Genomic DNA, 22,604 nt, shown 5'->3' on the forward strand with positions numbered 1-22,604 from the left:
AAATAGAAGCAGCAGATGAAGCATGAAGTGGCAGTGGGTTTTAGCCATCAGTCTTCATCGCCTAAAGCCCAACTCTCCTCATAATGACACGTCTCGGCCAAAACACGATCAGTGGGAACAGGGACTTTGCTGTAAAGGCTGTCACAGATGAGCAGTTGTTCGACCATGCCTGTCGATGTCCACTTTACATCCCTGGCTCTTTGACTCAGCAGGCATTTTAGATATTCCTGTGGTAACTGTAATATTCAAGGAATCCTTCCCTTTCATACAGATATGGGTAGGGAGGATCCTTGCTCCTCTTATTGTTTGCCAGGCAGCCAAAGGAAAAGCTTTATCATGCAAAAATCCAATTCTGTCACCTCATTGGCTAGGACCAATGCATGGATAGTAAGATAGTATAAAGCGGCCAATTAGAAAAGAGAGACACAGAAAGAGCATTAGAATGGTAGAATAATACAGAAAAAAAATAAAAAATGTTCCCTATAGTTTGGCAACAATGTGCCTCAAAGTTGACTTCAAATCAGCAGTTTCAGAAGCACAAATGTTTAGGACACACAGAGATTCAGTGTGATGTAGTTTAATGCTGTGTAAAAAGTGTCAGTCAAGCATAATTGCGCCAATGTAGAGGATGCAAACCAAAAAAAAACTTCTCAGATTCTACTTTGTATTCATTTAGTGTATGTGGACAAAATGGGCCGTCATGTACAGCGCCTTGAAAATGTATTCATGACCCTTGAAGTTTTTCACATTGTCATGTTTTGTAGGTTGGGAGTTGGTCCAGAATACAAACTGGAATTAGGAATGAGCACAGTAACGATTTCATTAATAAAACAGAAAACTCACAGGTTTTGAGAAAGCAGAGAAGCTGAGGGAGGAAGACTAATTAACACAATGAGAGCTGAACTAAGACACAGAGGCTACTAGACAATGGGAAATTACCAACACTGATACCATAAACTAACATGCACAAAAAACAGCACAAAACTAAGACCCACCCGCCTGAGCACATTTCACCGGTTCTGAGTTCACTTCACTGGCCTAAAACCCGTTTTAGGATCCATCTTAAAATACTTTTATTTGTTTTCAAGTCTTTAAATGGCCTCGCCCGCTCTACTCAGAGCTTTTACAGCCCTACGTATCACCCCGTTCACTTAGGTCAGCTGACCTACAGTATTGCTCATGTCTGTACAGAGAACCAAGTGTAAGCTCAGTGGGGGCCGGGCCTTATGTAGTCAGTCCTAAACTCTGGAATATTCTGCTGTTGTTCATCAGGCAGGGATCATCCCTGGCTGGATTTTTGTACTTAGTGGAGTGGAGAAACAAAACACAACAGAATGAGCTAATTTGGTAAATGGCTTGTACTAGTATAGTGCTTTAACTAGTAAGATGATCCCAAAGTGCTTTAAACTACAGTCATTCACCCATTCACACACACATACTCACCCTGACCGTGGTGAGTTATGTTAGTAGCCACAGCTGCCCTGGGGCAGACTGACAGAAGCAAGGCTGCCACACATCGCCACCACGGGACCCCTGCCCACTGCCAGCAGGCAAATCGAGTGAAGTGTCTTGCCCAAGGACACAACGACTAAGACGGTCAGAGCAGGGAATCAATTCGGCAACCCACCAATTGCAGGACCAACTCCCTAACAACTCCCTAACTCGGAAATACCTTACTAACAGTAGTGAAAACCGATTAGATTAACTTATTATAGAACTATAGAACATAAAAAACAACATGAAATAATGAAAACATCTAGACAAATGAAAACCAAAACCCGAACTCCCAAGATTTGTAACACACAAATCTTTACGCTATGTGTGTTACAATCCCTGATGTATGTTATATGAGAGACCACCACAAAATAGTACATATTTGTGACATCTAAGAGGAATTTTACAAGGTAAGTATAAGTATCTTCACTTGCATTGAGCCCATATTGCTCTGATATTCCTAAAATATCTAGAGTGGTTAATAACCTTCAGATGTCTCCTAATTGGTAAATGTGGTCTATGTAATTTAGTCAATGTTTAAAACAGCTGTTCTGTGAATGGCTCATTATTAAAGAAATGTAGTGTACAAACAGCATCAGGAAGACCAAAACAAAGAGACAAATTAAGAATAACTTGTGTAGATGTTCAAAGCAGGGTTAGGTTATATCACAAGTTTTGAGTTTCTAAAAAAAAAGTACTGCTGAATTTATCATCTGAAATGGAAAGAATATACATACCTCTCAACTTTTGACGACTGTTGAGAGTGAGATTGTTGACGGGGGGGGGGCGGGGGGGGGGGGTGCTGTTGGTCGATCGAAGACGGTCCAACGGGGGGGGGGGGGGGGGGGGGTGCTGTTGTTAGTGTGTTAATAACACATGCCGACTTACCATTTAATTCGCACGCAACACGGACCGTAGAAGTGTTCCACTTTGGATGATGGAAACTTGTTTGCGCGGCGGCGGTCCTTGCAGCTGTGTTACCTCTACTACTGGACGTGCGGAAACCATTGTACCGCAAATTGGTTCCGCCATGACGCGAAGCGTCCGTACGCGTGCGTTTCAAGAGTGAGATTTTCATTGAAAGATTGAGATTTTCAAAGTAATGCGTGTGAGCGTGTGCAATTGATGAAATGCGTGTGTCACACGGTCAATGCGTGAGAGTTGAGAGCTATGAATATAACAACTGCAAACATGCCAAGACATGACCAGCCACCTAACCGTGCAGTCAGATCAAAGAGAGCAGTAATCAAAGAAACCGCACATGGTAACTCTGGAAAAGCTGCAGAGATCAGCATCTCTGGTTGGAGAATATGTTCACAATCATGGACTATGGTAAGAAGGTATAATATGCCCCAATTTTATGTTTACCACAAGCCATGTATGCCCTAAAGCATCTATGTGGCAGAAGGGGCTCTGGTCCCTAAATGTAAAACATCATGGTTGTGGCACACTACTGGGACACTTTTTTTTTTTCATCTGGGACGAGGAAATTGCTCAGGGAGACAGGAATAGGGACTGGGGCACATGCAGGCCAATCCTCGAAGAACAATTGTTTGAGGCGGGGATTTACAAGGACCCTAAACAAACAGTCAGAGCTTTCACAGAATGTTTTAGGAATAACCATATTCATGCATTTAAATGGCCCAGTCAAAGTTCAGATCAAACTCCCATTTAGAGTCTAGAGCAAGACTTGAAAATTGAAGTTCTCTTTTCAATAAGACAGAGTTTATGTTTTTGTTGAAAAAAGAATGGGCAACGTAACATAACATAAGCTTTATTGATCTCACATTGGAGAAAAATAGAACAAGGTGCCACAACTTAAGATTAAATATAGTAGCCATATTTTATGGCAAACAAAAGTTGTTGTACTAGGGATTTACCCGGTGGCTGAATACAAAATGGGCACCTTTAATTTTTTTATTTATTTATTTATTTTTTTTTTTTTGGGGGGGGGGGGGGACTGTTGAAATCACAATAATAGATTATTACTATTTTGATAAAGATACCTCCACTTTACAATTGCAATTAATAATTTTAATAGAGCAAGATCTGAGTAAAATTCATTAGTGCTTGTGGTTGCAATGTGAATCAATGTGGAAATGTTCAAGGTATAAAAACCTTTGACAGGTAATGTGTTGTATGTTCATTATGCCGATTTGTTCGAAAACATGAAATCTGTTTCGCTATAATTTCACAGCTCTTAATTAATTTCTCTCTATGCTTTTGATAATACAGTCACAAACTGTGTAATTTGGGGGGACTTCACATTAAGGGTTAGACAACAATGTAAAACCAACCCCCTGCAGTTGCCTTTTACGGAGCTCTTGCTGATTTAATAAAGGTTTGACGTGCCTAATGGATCTTAGAAGACTTATGTTGGGTTGACTGTGTGAGTAATTTATGGGAAAGTTGTTTAAGTAGAATTAATGGGACAGGATTGGGAAATAAAAAGTCTTTCCTTTTTTTAAAAAACTTTGTGTGGAGCAATACTAAAACTACATTTGCAGATTTGCTGGCATGCCTGAGCTACATAATTAAATAAATGCATACATTCATATTAATTGGGTTTTTTAATGATTTATTTGAATTGTTCTTTATCTGATTTACACAGAATGACACAAAAAGTTTAGAATTAGGGTTATTAGTTAAAAAAAAACTATTAACTTTTTTAGGATTGTTGTTCTGACTTACAACAAAATTGCGTACAAACATCAATAAGCTGACCTAATTTGTCTCATGCAGATGAAAGGAAATTTGTCAGGATGTTACAGAAACTGTAACAGTGAAGGCTGATTACATCATGATGATATGATTTTTACAAAACTGCTATTTGGCCTCAGTGACAAAAATAATGTTTGGAAGATTCAATATAGTAAATGGTAAATGGCTTGTACTTGTATGGAACTTTAACTAGTCCCAGGACCCCCAAAGCACTCTACACTGGTCAGTCATTCATCCATTCACATACACATTCACACTCCGAAGGTGGTGAGCTATGCTAGTAGCCACAGCTGCCCTGGAGCCGACTGACAGAAGCGAGGCTGCCATACATCGGCACCACTGGGCCCGCTGACCAATGTCAGCAGCCAATTTGGGCGAAATGTCTTGCCCATGGACACAACGACTGAGATGGTCGGAGCTGAGGAATTAAACCTAACTCCTAACTCCTGCGCTACAGTGGTAGCATCATGCTGAGGGTCTATAATGGTGACAATGGTGCTGTGCACAGATGGAATAATAATGAGGAGCTACCTCTAAAATATTCATCCTTGATTGTATATTGGTCACAGTGGGGTGTTTCAGGAGAACATATAATAAATGATAACAAATACTACCCTTAAGTCTTAGGGAAGTCCCCAAACTCAACTCTCTTAAATAACCTTTACTCTGTTAAAATCAGAAATCCAGGTATTTTAAATGAGTTGCATCAAGTCTGACAAGTCACGTCTGCCAAAATTACACCAGAAGCTTATTGATGACAAAAAAAGACTGTCATGGAGATGCAGCTTGTTAAGGTAGATTTGTCCAAATATTATTGAAGGTGTATGCATATATTTTAGCTTGCATGACTTGAGTCTAGGTGTTATAGACAAAATACTTAATACATTTAAATCTGTACATCTTTTTAAATCACTGAATTTGAAAAAAATAGCAATTTAAGTGCATAATTACAAGTAAAATTTTAATTTCTGCCCATGAAGAGTTGATGCAAACTTCAGACTAAGACTTTATTTGAAACTGAAGGGTCAGCTATAAGTTGCCTGCCCCCTATGGTCTTTTACCTTGCCTGCAACATGAATTCTCACAGTGTACTGCTCTGGCTTCAACCGTTTGTGTTCGAACCAAAAACGTTTTGAGCCAATCACAATGCAGTACTGTGGTTTAAGGCGGGACATACTGGCGCAACACAAGCAATAGCTGCTGAACCCACAGCCAAACCAACATAAACAGGGCAGCGCAGGAGGATGCAGGCGTAGCTGCTGCTATCTCATCTGTTTTCTATGAATCCATGATTTAATTGTTGAAACAAGAATAGCAAGAAGTGCCTTGACTAGCGTTCCTTCCTGTGGTTTCTCTCATGACATCTGCCGCTTACGTTTTAATTTGATATCATGATTACCTAAACCAACCTTTGGTGGGCAGGCACTAGGAGAGTTCTGCTGAATGTCACTCCTTTCCCCAAACGGTTTATTGGGCAATTCAAGATTGATAATGTGCAGAACGGAGAGGGGCTACACATTATCAATCTGTCTGGCCAGGTTATGTTGTCTTTCAATGGCCGTCTACCAGTATCTTGTATGGCTTGTTACGGTATCCCTTGTTCTTACAGTGGGTTCAAACCATTCAGTTTTATTTTCAGTTCAGTTTGTCTATAAAGCGGCAATTCACAACACGTTATCTCAAAGCCATTTACAAAGTCAGTTCAATCGATTGATTCAGACAGATTAATCACAAGGTTTTCTATCTAAGGAAACCAAGCAGATTGCATCACGCAATTGACTGTAACATTGACTAAGTGATATCTATATACACTTAGATGTTTCAAAATTTCATGATTGTTGATACATTGTTAAAGTGCAGCCTTGGCACCACAGCTTTCTTACTTTATTTCAAGATGTGAGTGGACTACTGTGTCGAGTTGGAGCTGCTCAAGCAGTACGTGAAGAAATATTGACATAGATGTGGGAAAAGTCTACAGGGTCTTATTTAATTCTCTAGCACATATAATAACATTAATAACATTAAATAAAGATCAGGCAATACATTTTGACAAGCCCTGAAGCCTTTTTAGTGAGAACTTCTGCTGTGGTGCATTCCGGTAGTTCACCAGAACCACACATAAATACATGCTTCATTGCAAATGGAGTTTTAAGCGAGCATTGGTCAATTAAAAGCAGTAGCTTGTTCATGTGTGCATTAATTGATGTAACAGGAATTAACAAGCAAATGCAGAAATAACAAGAGAAAAAACAGGTATGTCTCATATAATCACAATGAATGTGCCTCCAAAGGACACTTTTGGCTAACCTTTCAATAATATGTCAGTTACTGATATATTTGCTGTTATTTTTTAGATATGTCCACTGGGAGAGTGGTTAGAGTGATATTTTTATTGTTTTTCTTTGCCACTGAACCACCTACAGGTACAGTAATTACATAAAAATATTTGCTAAAGGCTAATTTATTTATGTAAATCTGTTAAAGTGAAAATCATAATGGATATAGATTCATTACACACACGGTGACATGCTACAAACATTTAGGTCTATTAATATATATATATATATATATATATATATTTTGAGAAGGTTTGAACATGACACAAGACCGTGTTTTTAATACGGAAAGGTCATGTTTTTGTTATGTAGTATACACTCAAGACTAAGACTGCTGACCTGACAGCTTATCAGGCAGTCACTGACACAAGGACGGCAGTCATAAAAGATGTTGACTTGTAACATAATGCTGTCTCCAGTTATTTTATTGGCAAATCGAGTGGAAGGAAAAACTTTGATGGGTTTAATTTTTGGATTGTAATTAATTAAATAATCAAAATTTATGATATTTGATTTATTAAAGCAAACATGTATGCATCTGCTAATGGATCATCATGTATGATACCCTCTAGTAGAGGAAATCAAGTCAATTCAATTTAAAGCCTTTACTGCTATTGTACTTGTGTACAATGGAAATTAATGCATACCCTGCAGCTCATGCAAAAAATAAAAATAAAAACACAGTAAAAATAAACACAAGAAAGTAAAATCTGGGGTGTAGCACAGTGCAGTGTGCCATCTTAGGTATGTCTTATTGCACATATGCTATTGTTAGTTTATAAGTTTGATAGGCTGATTGGTTTCTGAGCAGATAAAAGCTTTTTAATAATCTGGAGGTTTTAATATCACCTTCCTGATGGCAGCAACTCAAACAGATCATGTACTGAGAAGGAACAGTTCTCTGATTGTTTTTTGCTTTGCACAGGCATGGGATGTTATTAAGGTCGGACTGTGTGGAAAGTGGAGTACTTATAATGTCCTGAGCTGACTTCCATACTCTCTCCAGAGCCTTCGTCTCAGATGAGGTGCAACTTGTAAACCACACTAAGATATCATGAGTGATGATGCTTTCAATGGAACATTTATATATATTAAAAAAAAAAAAAACAGCGGAAGCCTCTGGGACATATTAATGTTCCTTAATGAGCTCAGAATGTACTTTCACTTATGCACTTTGTTCACAAGAGCAGTGATGTTAACAGACCACCCTGAAGTCCTGAGAGATGATTGTCCCAAGTTTGAAAGTCCTGACCCTCTCCACCACACCCTGTTTAATCTTCTTCCTGAAGACGACCACACATTCCTTTGTTTTGGTGGAGTTGAGTATCAGGTTGTTGACCAGTGGCTAGTTTTTGATATCTCTGTAAGCAAACTCCTCTTGGTTGTTAATTAAATTGATCACAGCAATGTCATCTGCAAAATTGCACGGTGCAAAGGGCTGTGTTGACGGCATCATCACCAGTTGAATTATTGGCTCTATAGACAAACCGATGCTCGTCTAAACTAGGAGGAAGTAGGGATTTTAGATGTTGTAACACCAGCCTTTCAATGCACTCCATGATGGTGGAAATCAGAGCTACAGGTCAATAATCATTAAGAATTCTAACAAATAACACCCTAGGGACAGTTACAGTAATGGATGTTTTGAAGCATTTGAGAACAGTACAAGTCGACTGGCAAAGATTGAAAATTGAAGTAAAAACTTCCAGCCACGTTTGGCACAATCCTTCAGTACTCACCCTGGAATGCCGTTGGGACCAGCTACCTTCCTTGGTTTCTGGGATCTGTAAGTTTCTGAGAGAATGTTTTTCCCTAAGGTTTTTGTAGGATGGGATCTGTGCATTTACCTTGATTCTTATGTGGGTCGCTCTTGCTGACAACGTAAATGTATTACTCTTAAGAGGAAAATGTCACTCTTATCCTTCCTCATTTTCAGTTCCTTCCCATCTGTTTAAAATATGGCCTGTTTATGCTTGGTTTGGCTAAATCTGCTCTAGTGTCCTAATGTAGATCTATTGTTAGATGAAGTATTGATCCGATGAGATCAAATAAAGAACTGAGAGAGGAAATAAAATGTAAAAAAAAAATTAAATAAATCAGGCTACACATCCAAAATCACTAAGCATTATAGTAGCACATAAATGGAAGGATGTAACTAATGTTTCTTTTTGCATAGTTTTTCTACTTCAGTCTTTTTAAATTCAACAGTTTCAAGAATGCAATGCTCCTACATGAACAGAGAAAGACTGAAACAATATATCAGGGAGACAGTTAGGATATAGAATAAAAATAGAGAAATAAAAAGACACTGAGATTCCTGTGAAAAAATAAACTCAGTGCTAAGTATTAGCATTTCAGAATTAAAGGGAGCCTGTATGATGTTTTTGGACATGTCTGAAGTCCACCCTCAGAATATTGAATCTGGAAATCTGAAAAATATCATAAGGAGAGCAAACGGAAGGAGGAGGTAAAAAGCGTTTTTAATCTTCCCCTGAGGCCTGGGTCAAAATTCAAGTTTGAAATATTCTCAACCTCCACTCTCCGAGCATCAAAGATGTTCTCATTATTTCTCCACATTGCTCGTTTCCTCTGTCCTCCATATTTCCATCTGCTTCCATCTTCTTCCGTCTCCTCCGTCAAACCTCTCACCATTCTCTCTTCTCCACTGCCAAATGCGTTTCTCTCTGGTCTTAGATGAAACTGAAAGTGTGGCTTAATAATTTCTGATCAGAGTTTTGAGCTGTGTGCTATTTCTCTCAGCTTTGAGTGCTGAGTATAGGTGCCTCTCCTCAATCTTCATCTATAAAATCATACCATGTGGTGGGATGCATCAAGAAATTCAAATTACTCATCTTTAGACATGCATAATTTGAGAGAGATGTCTTTGATATGACAGTAGGAAAATATATGTTACTGCAAAACAAAAAAAACTATCTTGGTCAAGATGGATGCCACAATTCCTTCTGGGATAATTAGGGAAAGGATATGACCATAATTGTTCCTGGTAATCAGCAAGATGAGTTATGAATTTTCTTGTTAAAATTTGTTATTTTTTTTGCTTTCATTTGAAAATTGTAGGAAGCACCACAAATTGACCCCCTGTGTTGGTGTAGCAGGCTAAGTCCACATCATTGAGACCGGGGCAATCCTGTCGCGTAAGGAAGGCCAACCAGCATAAAAACTATGACTAGTCTGTATTTAAGTTGTAATGACTTGATGTGACGACCCCTGAAAAAGGGAGCTGCCAAAAGGACGCACAAGTAGGGCTGCAAACGTCAAGCGACTTTTCACTCCAAAAACAGAAGTGACTAACCTGACGCCGCCAGATAGATTTGCTTCGCATATCCATCTGGAAACCTTCTGTTGAAGTAATTTTGGGAAGGGGCGAAAATACTGGTTAGCTGATTGGCCTATGTTGGTGATAGACGGGCCAAATAAACCAATCAGATCAACAAAGCATATGACGTACTCGTCAACATGCTTCGTCGTCGCTCTGTTACGAGCGACGACGAAAACACAACCACAAGCCAAGCTACTCTTGCTGCTGCAGGTAAAGGCTCGTTAGCTCAGCAGAGAAATACTCTGTAATTCCGATAAAACTTGCTCGATAGCCACGCTAACGCTAGTTTCATCGGCTGAAGCCGCCATGTTCTTTAGACTGAACTGTCGATCTTCTCGTTGCGTCACACCTCAACCCGCCTCAAAGCCAACGCTGATTGGACGTTCGTTTGGTGAACGGCTCCAAATTTTCTTTAACGGAGAGTAGCCAGACTGATCTGCGAGTGAAACCTTGAAAGCTCGCGAGATCTGGATGGTCTCACGAGGCTAAGAAGTGACCTCACCTCTTCCCCTCTTGGCTAAATACAGTTAGGCTTTTTAAAGAGAAAACTTTCAACCCAAAAAGTCAGAAAACTGTGCACCTTTCTTTTGTTACGACAACAGTATGAGTTCCTTTTTTCGGATCTACAATAATTTGTTCTGTTCTACTTTGCCTCGTTGAAATATTACATGTTGAATTTATTGCTGAACAGGTAAAAAGATGAGAATTTACTGTTACATTTGTTTGCCTTTTTTAATTGGAATAAAAATGATAGGTGTTTTCAACTTGATAATTTTGAATGGCAATGCAACAAGTTTGGACACCAATGGTCTGCACTGTATGAATGGAAGCCTCTGAGCTATTGTCAAACATCTGATTCAGGAAGAGCAGTGTGGCTGTCATCCTGACAATAGAATATTTGACTGGATATTTATTTATTTATTCCAAACTCTGGCTGGATCATCAGGTGAAAATCTCTGTTTCAGCTTCTTGCCATAGTTTCTTTTAGCTGTCTTGATCTCCTTGGTGAGCTTTCTTGTGAAAAACCACATTTAAATAATAAGTGAACAGCTATGAATACTTGGGGTATAATATTTGCAACTATCTGTCCATAAATGTTCTTCTGACCACAGGTTTTAACAGTCAACACTTTTACTGTCAAATTGTCTACGATAGCACAAGGGTGTGGTTAGGGATGTCTGCTGCAACTCAGACCCTCAAGGTCAAGAGGTCCCTTATTCTGGTAAAGAAACAATGTTTCCTCTGCAGACTTGAATGACAGGAACCAGATGTAAGATGCCTGTCTTACCTCTTTAGTAGTTCTGTTTATGCAGAACTACTAAGCCGTGCTGTCTGTGAGAATATTTAAATCTTCCTACAACAGCTTGTCCCCGGCCTGCTTTTCGAGAGCTTTGGTCCCCGCTGCTGTAATCCTCTTCATTGTTTTTAAGCAGCTTCCTCTGTTATGAGATGAAGCATGGTTTATTGTTGTTATATGTGTGAAAGTTCTTGGTCTGCAGAGACATGTCCTCACAAAAACTGATGTCTGATGTCACCGTGTCAGTTACAGCATTCAGGTCTCTGGATGAAGTGTCAAACATATTCCAATCCGCACATTCAGTGCAGGCTTGTAACATCTGTGTTGACTCATCAGTCCACTTCTAAAGTCCTAACCACAGGTATAGAGGTTTTTAGGTTTTGTAAGTTAGGATCAGAGGAAGCAGAAAGTGATCAGAAAGTCTCAAAGCAGTCCTGCTTACAGCGTGGTATGCACATGGGTGTGGTAGTTGGAGGAAAACTGGACCTGACTTCCCAGGGCCCGAGTAAGGGGAGGGGCCCATGAAAATCCTGTTTTTACGTGATGTTTTTATTTCGAATGAATTGGGCCCTCAAATTAACTGGTGTCATAATTTATTTCAAATATATTAATAACATCAACTGAGAGAAATAACTTTATGCCACAGTCCACCCAACATACTGGACATTCTGGGAGGCTCCTCTGGGAAGCGCAAAATGTTTTAGTCCGTCCGGCAACAACCAGCGAAAAGTGACAAGGGGGCTAGATATCATGATGCCCAAAAAGTATGAATCAGAGCATCAAAAGAAAAAAATAGAGGAAAGATAAAGAAAGAAGGCAGAAAGAGGAGAGGAAACTGTTGACTGCTTTCTTACCCGAGTGAGCCGAGTTTGCTTGTTATGCAAAGGCCAAATAAAGTTAACCCATTCCACTCCAGACAGCTGCTGCTGCTGTCTGTATGCTCATGTGAAGTCTTTAGCTAGTTGCCAAGCAGGCTATAGAGACAATTATGAGCCAGCTAACGTTAGTTGTCAACATTAACCAGTTTCAGAAACAAACAATGGTTCTGGTGATGCAGCAGCAGTGGCCACTCCTGATGGCTCTTCTGAAGCTGAGCAAAGACAATGTTCAAGAAGGTTGAGGGGCCCAGAATTTGGTGCTACGCCCCTATGCATATATGTTAAAGCTATGTAACATTGTTATAAACCCTTGTGGGGCATTTTGCATGCTTTTCTTTGGAAGATCAGTGGAGAGGTTTGTGCTATTAAAAGAACAATGATAAGAGTCTAGGATTTTTGTTTTGTTTTTGTATGTGTATGTTTAATCATTCACCAATATGATCAAGATGCCCCCTGATCATTTCTCTTTGAGATTTTCTTTCTAAATATCCCTGGTAGTTGACCCTGGCAGACCCAGATTTTGTTAGATGGATTATGTCGTACTTCTGGCCTTGGAAAAACCTTTGTATCCCCTTGAATCAGCTAAAGAAGGCTGATGTGAAGAAGAATGGCTAAGTTACCCTCCAGGAATCCTTACCCCTTCCACCTGACTTTGGATAGGCTAAAGATAATGGCGGAATGAACATTAAGCACATAACTGTTCCACCATCATATTGGTAAAAGATTCCTTAATTTTGACATGAAGGGAAGAGAGTTGTTGAAAAGAAGCCACCTTTTATTCAACAGGATATTTCCTATTAATCTGAGGGAAATCTTATTCCCAAAGTTCTGAAGCTTTTGGGTGTGAGCCTTGCTTTTCTGAACATTTTCTGTTGTTGAACTTTATTTGGTTCAGTCCACCAGCATTATCTCTTAAATCTGTTTGCTGCAGTGCTTCTTCCCTTGTCTTCTGAATTGTAGCCACACAGTGGACTCAAGTAAAGCCCTGAAGCCCTGAAAACTGTTTTATAATGTAATTTTTCAGATTAGCAAAAATGATTCAAGGAATAATGTTGTAGGTTTCTTCTTTCTGTTTCTGAGTACAGAACTGAGAACACAAACCCCAAAACCTCTTGTCAAAACTATTGGTTCTGATTTGGTACTACAGCAATTTAAAGTTTGCATGTCGTTTTTTTAAATCACAATTTTTTTGTTTCAAGTTGAATAGTTTTAGATCTCTTTCTTGGTTAAAACACATACAAGTATCCCTTTTAGATTTGAGTGTGTAGCTTTTTGTTTATGGAGCTGCTGAAACTCAATTACTCATCTAGCAAATAGATGGCTATATGTTTGATTGCAGCTTTCCCAACAACAGACTTCAAAGTTTATTTGCGATAGAAACATAATAATAAATAGGTTTGCAGATGGTTGTGTTGGTGGAGGCATGTGTGAAAACGGGTGAATGTGGATTGTGTGAAAGAGCATTAAATGGTCAACAACACAAGAAAATCCCTATAAAGGAGTATTCTTTTAACATTTGCTTTAAAGGAAAAAACTGAATCTATTTATTTTTGTCTGATTATATATCCTTAGGTGATTCAGATCAACTTTGAAGAGTTTGACCTGGAGATAGCCTATGACACACTGACAATAGGAGATGGAGGAGAAGTGGGAGATCCTACAACCATACTTCAGGTGTAAGTATTATTTAATGTTCTTAAGATGGTTGTTTGTACCTTTTGTGTATTTTTTTAACCCAAACTTAATTATTGTGCAGAGTACTGTGCAAGAATATTATAAAGTTTAATACTATCAACATAGAAATGCAACAGCGTTGGTCTTTTCTTTGATCATTGCCACTGTGTGACATGGTGACTGCTGCTGTTTATTTCTTTACGTTGAAAATTCATTTTAAGTCTCTTGAACTTTGTACTTCTTCTCACTTTAACATGGCAAAAAAACAATTGGAGAATATGCTAATCCCACATATACTTATTTATTTGATTATTTGAATGAGATTAATTTTCATTCCAGATCTTGATTTTAGTTTTAATTAATGTTAATCACTGGCCTTAATGAATGCTGTTAATCTGTTTTGGCACAATTGAGCTCATACAGCAGCAGGATAAATCATGTGTAGTATTTTTTAAAGAAGCTTTTTCATGACTTTAAATCCTTTAAAATGCATAAAAGGTGCGTCACTTCTGAATGTTTTCAGTAACTTAGATGAAGTTTTGAAATTTTCTCTCCACTTTATCTGTAAACGGCATTCCAAGTTTAAGAAGAAAATACTGGAAAGTGTTGTCCAAAAGCAGCCATCTGCATAGCACTGAGCTCCAGTTTAGTCCAAGAAATTATTATTCATACCCTGAGCCTCACTTGAGAAACTGATTATAACAATGACTGCAGTGATGAAAATTGTACTTTTTTTCTAATGGTAATTATGATGACAGTGATTTAATAGTGATGCATTTTTGTGCTCCAGCTTATCAGGCAGCTTTGTGCCTGACCTGATTGTCAGCATGACCCACCAGATGTGGCTCCACCTCCAGTCCGATGAGAGTGTTGGATCTATAGGATTTAAGATCAACTACAAAGGTAAGGAGCTAGTATTTGTTTGTGTGCGGTTTTAATATTAGGGTCAAAAAAAGGGGGTTGGGCAAGAAATGCATGTTTTTACAGTACAGAAAATGGTTCAAAAATTGTAAATTAGTGTTTTTGTGTGGGAGTGGTGACCTAGTGGTTAGAGCAGCACGCTTGTGCTCTGAGAAGGTTGCAAGGGGATGGGTTAAGATGCAGAAGTGAGGGTAATTGTAGAGCGACCTTCACTAAAAGACTTGGAGCTCATGACCAAAGATAAATCATTAAATATGAATGGAAACAAGCAAAATTCACTCTACAGATTTGTCCTTGATTATTGAAAAGGCTATTAATAATTTTCAACAAGTCATTTTAATAAAATGTAAATGAAAACCTTTTAATTTTTTTTTTATTTACTATCTTTTGAGATGCTTGTCTCTTTTCCTGTCAGAAACAAACTTCTTGGGTGAATGGGATACGTTTTAAATCTAAATCTGCAAGTGTATAATTCATTTTGAGCTTAGCTGCAAGTATAACTGTGATTCTGTTATTTCTGTCTATCTGGGATCAATGTGTGATTTCCTTTCCTTGCAAACCTCTTGTGTTCAGGTTAACAAAAAATGTGTTTTGTATTTTGATTCCAAGATAAATTGCTTCTTGGTGAAATCTCATTGAATAGGAGCCACAACCTCTTTTGATTAGACAGGAGTAGAATGTTTTCAGTCTGTTGGATGATGTAGATTTTTTTTTTAAATAAAGACAGCAGTAGCAATAGCTGGGCTCTGATCTCAAGATTAACTGGAACAAAATATTTATACTTGATGTCAACCTGTCTCTTGACATCCTTAAAATATGACCCATTCCTGAATCCCCTATTTGATGGATGGACTGTTCATTTGATCACACTCTATGAAACATGAAGAGCTTTGCTGTACAAATTACCTTTGTGTGCCTCATTTAAGTGTCATCATCTGTGGATTTATGTCATAATGAGGTCAAGGTGCTGAGTCATGTAATGTAGTCACTTCCAGACGTGTAAAAACAATAGCACCATTGCATTGGCACAGACAGCTCTTGATCTCCAGCGTGATTTAAAATAAAATAAAAAACAATATTACTGAAATATTGGTTACAGTGATGCTATTTGGTCCCATTAAGTAGAAGTAAATTGATTGATAGATGTAAGAATAACCATGATAAATAGAATATTAGAGTGTCAATTTGTTCCAGAGCCCCACAGTATTTGCACCTCTTTGCTGTTTATTAGTTTTGTTTATAACGTGGCTCACATAACTTTTTCACATACCTTAAAAGTTTTAACTTAATCCATTTGCAACCACAGACAGCATTTTATTATTTTATCTCATACAATATGAGAGTTCATTAAGGGGTTCAATACTTTATTTATCTTTGCTGGTTACTTTTCAAAGGGTTTTAGAAAGGTGCGTTTTGCACACTGGGTAAAGTTTAGGCTCCACAATTGGAATACTAATTGCAATTTCTTAACCATACCTCCATTATTTGACTGTTGATGGAATTCCCTCACACTCATGCTGTCTGTGCATGAAAAGGAAGCCAGAAAACACCAATTTTTCAGCGTGATGTCTGTATTAAAATTCAATATTTTTCAGAAAAGAAGAAAACACTGAAATATCTAACAAAAAAAGTCAGCATGCATATTCATCTGCCAGCATTCCCTCGTATCATTTGCATGTTGTGCCGGGCAGCATAAACAGTGATGTGAAATACTCTTAATTAATATTGCATGCTTCGGCATAGGCATTCATTTTATTTTTTTTCTGAAACTGTACACTACCATGAAAAACTTTAAATGTGGGAAATAAGAGCCTCTTCAGAAGAGGTAGTTTAAAGAGATAATAGTACATGTCGTAATATGAAAAAAATGAAAAAACAAAACATTAAATAATAGCTCATTTTTAGGCTGCCTGCAGTACGTCTTGCACATGTATCTAGAGAACTGTTAGGCGAAAGGGATTGCACGTTTTTTCAAAATGTTTGTAAAAGAGTCTGTCAGTCCTTAAATGAGAAGGATGTTGGATCAATGGCTTTGGGAATGTCTGGTCTTGATTCCTATAGGAAACATGGGGACACACCTTTAATTTTATTTCTTATTGTCGTTTGGTTCCTTGTATACTATGTACCTCAGAAGAATATACCTCATAGCTTTTTGTTGAATCATCAGTTTCAGAATCACAGCGCAATAAAATAAAAAATGACATTGGTCTAAGGATGTATTTAACAATTACCCAGGTGAATAATTGTGAATTTCTCCCCCACACTGAAATACTGGAAAAAAGTTATATGAGCAGTCAGTGCAAGATAAATGTGTTTGTCTCACAGTGGCTGGCTTCATCACCCACAAGATTTACTATGAAGGTGGGTGGTTTTGTGAGATGTATGTGTTTTTTTTTTTGACAAATATGAGAGGGAACAAAGAGGACAGACAGGCTGGGTAGATGTGTATGTGATTGTGCTGTTAAAGCTACATCCTTGGACCTTGGTTATGAAATATAAACATTATCAACAGCCTTGCTGCCAAATCAGCTGCGCACCGTGCAGTGTTTGTGCGTTTCTGTATGAGCGCATGTGTGTTGGACAGCTCTTCCATCTGTGAGCCAACGAAGCTCTACCAACAAGTCACTCACCTCTTTCCCGCCTAACATTCGCCCTGCAGTCCCTTCGCTCTCTGTCTCTGCAAGTCTCATTTTTCCTCATTAGACATCTGTCTATCCACCGTCCTCTCAATGCCTTCCTGTCTGTCAGGTTCCCTCTAATGGAGTGTTTTTTTTTTTTTTTTGGGTCCACACTTTCTCCCCCTTTTCTAGCTCTCACATTTTCTGTATCAGAAATTCCTTATCCTTAGTGTTGTTTGTCAAATGACCTCCAGAGCATTTTATTTATTTATTTTTATTTTATGCTCTTTTGAACTTGCTCACGCTTTGTCTGTCTCTGTGTTTCTGGCTTTCTCTCAATCTCTGTGTCGGTCTGTTTTTCTTGTCACCATTCATTTATTATTAAAGGCAAGGCCAGCCAGGAGCCCTTTGACTCAACTCTTGTTGCAGGGGGTACAAATCTTACACAATCCACACACAAGCACACAGCTGTTTTTACTGCGTAACAATGTTATTACTTTCAATTATTATATAAACTTCCTGGAGACCTGCTTTGCTACCTCTTTCTTCTTCTTTAACCCCAACTGTTATTCATTTTAACCTCAATTTGTATCATTTAGATAACGGGATTTTTTTTAGTACCTTTTCACCCAAAGAAACGGGAGACAAGTTCGTATAAAGGGATTGTCTTGTGGTTGTCTCTACCGTTTACTATTTCTGCAGAGACTTAATGTTTGGACATAACAATATTCATGGCCGTAGGTGAACGAAATTGATGACAATGGCTTCTGGTCAGATTTTTCCAGCATTCCTTATCCATGATCGGCATCTTTATTCCAACCTACTTTAATTTATTATATTGTAAGGTAACGTTTTTATTAAATTATGGAATAAATTACCCATACATAAATAGCTAGATGTCAAATATGCTACGACTTCAGAATCAGCTGGATTTGTCGATGGTTATGTTCACATATAAGGAACCTGACTTTAGTTGCAGCGCTCAATGAATTTCATTGATAGTAATTTGGGACAGTAGATGGATATTGTTTGTTTATGGCCTTTGATCAAACTAAAATACCTATGAACAACATCCTGCTGATAGACATTTGTCATAAAACCACATTTCCTTACAGTAGATGCAGGTTCTCAAATTGGATATACAAAATGTCCCTAAAGATAGAAAAACTGATTCCCCTCTGACAAGCTGATCAAAAACTGCAACAATAGAAATCAGTAAAGGGACAACTTGCCCAGTGGTCAGTGGAATTAAGTAAGGGTTAATTCATATTTATTTGACTTAAGGGGGGTGCGCATCGATTAGCGCAGATCAATTTATGCTATTTCACCGTAAATATCTTGTGCATTTTGTGTGTGTGTGTGTTTTATGGACTTATTACGTTGTCAATGTGTGATGCCTTCTTCACACAGAAATATATGCTTTAATTACATCTGGCTACTAAAGTATGTTTATTGGAACACATCATTCCAACATTTATGACCAGGATCATAAAAAGGTATCAACAGCATATAAATCTTTTTTTTTTTCTTTCTTTTTTTTTTTTTTACACGTGTCTACCAGCTTTGCACATTTACAGACAGAAAATCGGGCTCATATTGGATGGAGATAATCTGTAAAAAGCTAAATTTTTGTTACAGATTCTTAATTAAATTCATGTCTAAACTTTGACTAGGCCATCCTAACAACTGAAAATGGTTTATTCCATTCCAAATTCCACCCCTTTGTAGCTCTGGCTGTGTGTCTAGGGTTATTGTCCTGCTGGAAGGTAGACTTTAACCCCAGTCTCAAGTTTTCTGCAGTCTCCATTGGGTTTACTTCTTCGTCCTTGCTGAAGAAAAGCATTCCTAACGCATGATGCTGCATCTATCGCATTACACTATTGGTATGGTGTGTTCAGGGTTATCTGCAGTGTTGCTTTTCCACCACACAGCATTTTACATTTGGGGCCACACAGTTCAATTTAAGTCACATCTGGCAAGAGGGCCATCTTACAAACTGGCTAACTCCACACAGGGCTTTTTAAAGTTTTTTATTTTTCCAGCCAGATTTATACAACTGAGTTGTTCAGTAAAAGGACTCCTACATCTGAGCTGTAGATCTCTGTAGTACAGCCAGAGTTACCATGGCTGCCCCCTATCTGCTGCTTTGGTTAAGGCTTGTCTTGCCTGGTCTGTCAGCTTAGGTGGACTGAATTGTCTTTGTGGGTTTCTGCCATATTCTTTTCACTCAAACTGTTAAATGCTGCATTGTAAGTATTTTTTTTCCCATGTGACAATCTTTTGAAATGGGTTTAGCAGTTTGAAATGTTTTATACGTACACCTTTGCAACCAATCTTCCTGTGGTCTGCTTCGGCACCTTAGCTAATGAAGCAAAAATAGCCAGGTGCAAAATGGCCTCTTTGTTTAAGATGTGCCATATAGCCACCAGGCATGCATTATGCAAATTCTTTATGTTAATGATGTCAAGTAAAAGGGAGGAAACGGAATTATTTAGCATTTCAGCTAAATGGTGTATGGAGCAGACTCTAGAGTGTGCGTTGTGGAGTTTTTAAAGTTGTCCACAAGTTTCAAAGACAATTTAAAGCATTCTTTAAATTAGAAAACATATTTAATAATTCATATAAATATATATTTTTACTTCTTCATTCTATATCTATGGATTTTTTTTTTTTTACATTTAGATTGATTAAAAATAGTTTAAGTAATATTCCATCAAAGAATTTCTGGTATGTGAACTTGTGCAGTGTTCAGATAATAATTTCTCAATAAAGTTTAACATGTAGAGGAATGCATTACTAACTCTACCAATGATTTTTCTCAGTAAGAAAACAAGGACATTTAGAGGTTTGTGTGGCCGGCAGCTATTTCAGCTCCTCCTCTGTTTTTCTGTGATCAGTGATTTGATCCCTCAGGAGTTAGAGCCGTATTTCGTCATCGCCACCTCATCTTGCTTGGGAGAGTTTAAGTGCTGCACCAATGTGGGGATTTCAGAACACCACCGCTGCTTTCTATAATTCAAAGGGAACAGCTGCCAGTTGGATTGATGCAGAAATGAACGTTAGGAGAAAACCCGCTGCTCCACTTTGGAGTACTAGATAATTCCTGCTATTTGAAACAGACACAGGTGCCCATTTGCCCTCGTTCATCCACTGCTCACTGACGCATTGTTTTGACAAGGGATGTGGCCATTAAAGACACCTCAGATTGATTGAACTGCCAGAGAGGCAGCAGTGTGTGATGAATCTTTTGAGATGCCAGACATGAGGTCTGTGCAACAAGATATAAGGGCCATCAGTTAGAACTGGTCTAAGCTAGATTATATAGCTCCTTTAATGCATGCACTAAAAACGAGCTACTGATTAGTGAGCTTTGCAAAAATAGACATTGAAAACAGTGATGTAGCAGTGGATAAATTAAAACGAGCTGACAGAAACATGAAATCATAAATTATTACTTGTATGTATCTTTTAACTGTTATGACGGTGATAAAGATACCTGCTGTCACAATATTTGCAGAAATTGTGGATTTCACCATGTTTTTCCTGTGAAGACCCAATACCTTAAGCTCTAGATTTTTCAGCACTTCATTCTAACGCTATTTTATCTTCTTGTATTATCTAACACTATTGTTGTAGACTAATTAATGCAGTAGACACATCAAAGGCCAGCTCTTACAAAGTATGGTATGGACTTTGTTAATTTTCTGCGTGAGGAATGTCATTACATGAGACTTGAGAGCTGATCTGATCTTATGCTTGGAAACAGTTGATTTTATGATTCTGATGCAAAATGTGCGTGCAGTATAGTAAATTAGAAAAAGTTGGAACACAGATTGTGAATTTCACCTGTCAACCTTCACCGTGTAGGGGAAAAGAAGCAATAGATCGATATATCTGTCACAAGATTAGCACATGTGCCAATTCATACCACCACTGGGTTAAATGGCTACATACGTCTGTGGTCAGGAAATCAATTGAGCGACTGGTGAAGCGTCTGAACGACACCACACGCCCTTTGCTAGACTCCCTTCCGTTTGCTTACTGGGCAGAACAGGTTGGCAGATGATACAATCAACCTGGGTCTACACTTCATCCTGCTCCACCTCAACCACACAGGAACGTATGCCAGGATCCTGTTTGTGGACTTCAGCTCAACCTTCAACACCATCAACTCAAACATCCTCAACTAGAAGCTCATCTAGCTCACAGTACTGGCCTCAACCTTTCAGTGGATCACCAGCTTCCTGACTGACTGGCAGCAACAAGTGAGGTAGTGGAGCATCTTCTCACGCTAAAGAACCGTCAGCCGGGTGTCCCCCAAGTGTATCTACTCTCCCCACTCCTCTTCTCCATGTACACAAATGACTATCCCTCATTGCATGCATCTCTGAGACTCCTGAGGTTTGCAGATGACACCACTGTCATTGGCTTGATCCAGGATAATCACAAGTCCACACAGACAGTAAGCGGATTGGCTGATCCACTGGTGCAGTCAGAGCCACATAGATCAGTCAAGATGATGACAGACTCTAGAGAACTTCCCCTCGCCATCCTCAACGTCATTGTTTCTGTTGTGGATCACTTTCAGTTCCTTGGAACCAGCATTTCTCAGGGCCTGAGATGGCCCTCACACATAGACATGATTCGGAGGAAGGCCCAGCAGAGACTGTACTTCCTGCTGCAACTCAAGAACCACAACCTGCCACAGGACCTGCTCGATCTTGGCTCATCCACAAAACAGGATACATCCAAACTGCAACAAACAATCAGGTATCCTGAGAAGATCACCAGGGCTGACCTTCCCACCATCCAGAACTTGTACAAGTCTGGGGTCAGGAAAAAGCCTGTTAACATCTCTGTAGATCCCACACATGCTGCACACAAACTCTCTGATGAACACTATACAAACTGATTAGTCAACTACACTAACCTGACAAGGCAGATTGATAATGTGTAGCACTTTCGGTTTAGTTCTACACATTATCAACCTTGGTCTGCTCCAATTGAATCTGTTCAGGGACAGGAGGGACACTCAGCATAACTTTTCGACACCTAGTGCTTGCATGCCAAAATTTGGTTTTAGCCAATCATGATGTCAATGAAAATGCTCTAAGCTGCAGGAACCATGAGAAATCACAACAAGCTACGCTGGTCAAGGCACTTCTTGCAGTTCTTCTTTCAAAGATGAAATCGGGGAGTCTGACCAAAAAAAAATGTAATAACAGCATCAATGCACGTGTCTTCCTGCGCTGCCATGTTTAATTTGGTTCAGCTGTGGGCTCAGTGGCTTTTGCTTTCGTCACAGCTGTATGTCCCACCTCTAAC

At 38.8% G+C, this 22,604-nt stretch overlaps 1 protein-coding gene across 4 annotated transcripts in view; it reads left to right on the top strand.

Annotated features, from left to right (window-relative positions):
* Positions 1-13,636: 13,636 nt before the first annotated feature.
* Positions 13,637-22,604, top strand: part of csmd3b (CUB and Sushi multiple domains 3b) — a 159,220-nt gene continuing 150,252 nt past the window's right edge. For all 4 annotated transcript variants that reach the window (XM_036145171.1, XM_036145173.1, XM_036145172.1 and 1 more), the window contains exons 1-2: positions 13,637-13,742; positions 14,531-14,643. In XM_036145171.1, the coding sequence (XP_036001064.1) occupies positions 14,568-14,643 (76 nt within the window). In that variant the 5' untranslated portion in view covers positions 13,637-13,742; positions 14,531-14,567. The remainder of the gene's footprint in view (positions 13,743-14,530; positions 14,644-22,604) is intronic.

Source organism: Fundulus heteroclitus, chromosome 13 (genome assembly GCF_011125445.2).
Source record: "Fundulus heteroclitus isolate FHET01 chromosome 13, MU-UCD_Fhet_4.1, whole genome shotgun sequence".
Taxonomy (NCBI): domain Eukaryota; kingdom Metazoa; phylum Chordata; class Actinopteri; order Cyprinodontiformes; family Fundulidae; genus Fundulus; species Fundulus heteroclitus.